Source organism: Papaver somniferum, chromosome 5 (genome assembly GCF_003573695.1).
Source record: "Papaver somniferum cultivar HN1 chromosome 5, ASM357369v1, whole genome shotgun sequence".
Classification (NCBI taxonomy): Eukaryota; Viridiplantae; Streptophyta; class Magnoliopsida; order Ranunculales; family Papaveraceae; genus Papaver; species Papaver somniferum.
In genome coordinates, this window is record NC_039362.1 from 148,097,761 (window position 1) to 148,101,250 (window position 3,490).

Consider the following 3,490-nt stretch of genomic DNA (forward strand, 5'->3'; position numbering starts at 1 on the left):
ACCTTTGCTAGGGTGAATTAGGGTGATTGAGATACAGAAAAAATATATTTTGAGACCAGACCATCAGACCAACCGGAATAAAATCAATAAAATCGACCACTGGTGCCCTTGTATATGCCAGTTGTGTTGACCTAGAGTTAGGTTTATTGACCACTGGTCCCCTTGTATATGCCAGTTGTGTTGATATTAGTCAGACCGGTATCTCAGTCCATTAGGATAGGTTCATCTTGGCAGAGGCCTTCAGACAGATATGGGAAACACCGTTCACTTTGAACCATCTATTTTTATCTTTATCCATCTTCTTAATCTTTCCATGTGATTGGTTGACTCCGGTTATGATGTCTAGAAACTATCTGAGTAGAGCTCTGTCACTTATATATGAATTTTAATATGTTGAGTGCAAACTCGTGTACAACAATTGGAATTTCGCATCAGGGTACTTCCTCCTATAGTCAATGATTGTATGCCAACCAAGGAGATTATTTAGTGCCTTACAAGGTTCTGCGTAGATAGCTAGGGTCTGTAGTAAAGGTTTTGTGGGTACACCTCTGGTAAACCCTCCGGAGACAACACTCCGCCGCTAGGGCCACCTAGAGGTTTAACGGCTTGCTGCACGTGCTAAGTGTAGTCATTTTATATTAGATTTGCTCGAGGACTAGCAAATAATAAGTTTGGGGGTATTTGATAGACACATTTTTGTGTCTGAATTGTCCTCAGTGTCTCTATTGCTAGTGCTTGATTTTGTACTTATTATGGTGTTTTTATGTTTGTGTAGGTGTTTTTGGAGAAATACACTTGTGTGGAAAAAGTTGCTCAAAAAGTGCTATTTGGACCCCGGAGGACATTTGCTATACGGACCCCAGATTTGGCTAAGGGGCACCCAAGGTTATGCATAGCCCAAATTCATCCTCAGCACCTCAATTTATAAGGGGAACCTTCTTTACTATATACACTCCAGTGCTATCAGCACCCCCTACTCTGGATAGGGGGAGACCTTCTTCTTCACGGTTTAAGTGAATTTTGGCGGGAAAAGTGCTCTTTGAAATTCCGGTAACATGCAGACTTTTCAGGGCGGATTTTGGACGTAATTTCATGCAACTTTCTCGTGGATTCAGTTCGGTTTAGGCCTGTTAAGGGTAAACATGCTTGGTAATGGACTTCAATTAGAAAATCGAGGGTTGTATTCACGCGCGGAAGAAAACAGAGATTAAATATATTTTGGAGATTCTGTTGGAAGATACGTAATGATTTGGAGGTGTTTTAGCCAGATTAAATCGCTGGAATTCATCGTGAGTTGTTTTGGCTTAACAGGCGTCATATGGGTATGTGGTTCGACTAAGTTTGGCTGGATAACTCGAGTTGAAGAAAACAGGGGTTGTTTGCCAGAAAAAGAACTTCACGTGATCCTATTTGTATTCCCCGAGCATAAGTGAATGGGACATGTGTTTCACTCAATCAAGGAGTGTGTAGAGATAAAAAAGGATTCATTGACAGCTCCAAAACGCGTAGAAATAGTAAATCAGGAAAGAAAATATTACCGAGTTAATGCTTTTGGTTTGGGAGGATTATTTGCATTTCCTACGAGATTGGATGGCCAGTGAGTTTATAACAGAGTTTATGGAGAGTTTTGGGGTCGGACGGAGAGTTGGGGGAGATTACAGAGCTGTGAAAGTCGAGTTGCAGAAGAATCACCATTTATGCTGCTGTGAAGAACACCAAGAACATTAGGCGCGCAACAGCAGTCGTTTCTCAACAGTGGAAACGACACATAGGCGAGGGTCGAGAATCAGCGACAGTACTCTGTTCTATCGTTCTTTTCAGTTTGTAACACTTATAACTGTTGCAAACCCGGTTTTTAATAGTTTTTCTCCATTTCATCTTTGTAAACACCCTTTGAGCAATAAACATGAATTTTGAGTGTGTTTCCAACATGATGATGAGCTAATTCTCCCACAACCAAGGCAATGAGGAAGCTATTCACGCATGAATAATGGGTAACTATTTCATTTTCTCTATTTTTTAATTATAATTCACTCAATCACTGCTCTTGCAGAGTTTTTAAATGTTTACATAATTTTCTTAATTATTTGTGATTCAATCTGATAGATTATAATTTGTTTAATCAACTGATAGTCTATGCTTGGGGAATACAATTAATATTTGAGAATATGTTTGATTAATTGTGAATTAAGAAATAAGGGACTTAAAAGATAATTAGAGTTTTGGATTATTTTCCATAATTTATTCATGTGTGATAGTGGAATCAGTGTCTTGGTTATTCCTAATAATCTTGAATTAAGTTTTGTTTGTTTTTAAATTTCATTAAATCTAAAATCTTTGCTTTCAAAAGTCTCAACGAACTTTTTACTACAACTCAATTTGAAATCACATCAATAATTCAAACCATGCCCTTAACCTCTTCCCTGTCAACAACATAAACTTAATAGCATGGAACCTTAGAGGATTTGGAAAAAAATCTGCAAACAAAGAACTTAGTATGCTTTGTAGGAATGTTAATCCTGATATCATTTTCCTTTCTGAGACTAAAATGGGGAAAGATATGGCATCCAGAAAACTTAAAAACATGGGTTTTCCCTGCACTTGCAATGTTCCTAGTATTGGTAGGAGTGGTGGTCTGGTTTTGGCCTGGAAAAAAGAAATCCATCTGAATGTTGTTTCTTCCATCTTGAGGGGCATCTACGTGACTTCAACTGACAGTATCCATTCAAAAACTTGTCATAATCATTTTGTGTATGGTGAACCCAATAGTACCCTCAGACCCTCCTTCTGGGAACAACAGTGTCAACAAACTACTGCCCCCATAGATGAGCCTGTCTTTGTCATTGGTGATTTTAATACTCTTTTAGGAACAGAAGATAAGAATGGTGGTCTTGAAGTTAATGATTCTGATTTTGAACATCTAAGAAATTTTTTCTCTACTTTCAATTTGCATGATCCTGGGTTTTCTGGCCCAAGATTCACTTGGTCCAATATGCAACAAGGTCCTGATTTAATTTTAGAAAGGCTAGATAGATGTTTTTGAAACCAAATTGATGAGGACCTTTTGTTGCGTCTGTAACAATAAAACACTCAAGAAAGATGTTAGAAAGATGTAAGAATAAAAGGATTAATTTCTGGAAAGTAAATAGACACTCAATTGGACTGCAAACATAGGACAGAGTCACGTGTTCAACACGCTTTCCTTAACACGATATTTGACCGGTACGCCTCAATAATGAGTGATGCCTATACCATGTGGTCAAGTTCGTATCCAGGATAAAACTGCCCGTTGCAAGCACTGTTATCACTACAGTACTTGCCCACTCTTACGACCTCAACAGCAATTGCGCACGGAATGAAAAATAAAGGACCACACAGGGGGAGAAGACGAAAAGAAGAGGATAGTAGCTCTTCTAGACACAAATCGAAATGAGAGAAAGTGATCGCTTTATATAGGGGAGAATAGAGAGAGGTCTCATAAACGCGCATT

At 38.5% G+C, this 3,490-nt stretch overlaps 1 protein-coding gene across 1 annotated transcript; it reads left to right on the forward strand.

Moving 5' to 3' along the window:
- The first annotated feature begins 2,548 nt into the window (after positions 1-2,548).
- On the forward strand, positions 2,549-3,043 carry LOC113279835. Its single transcript, XM_026528487.1, has one exon. The coding sequence runs from the start codon at positions 2,549-2,551 to the stop codon at positions 3,041-3,043; it is 495 nt and encodes a 164-aa protein (XP_026384272.1).
- Positions 3,044-3,490: the final 447 nt, after the last annotated feature.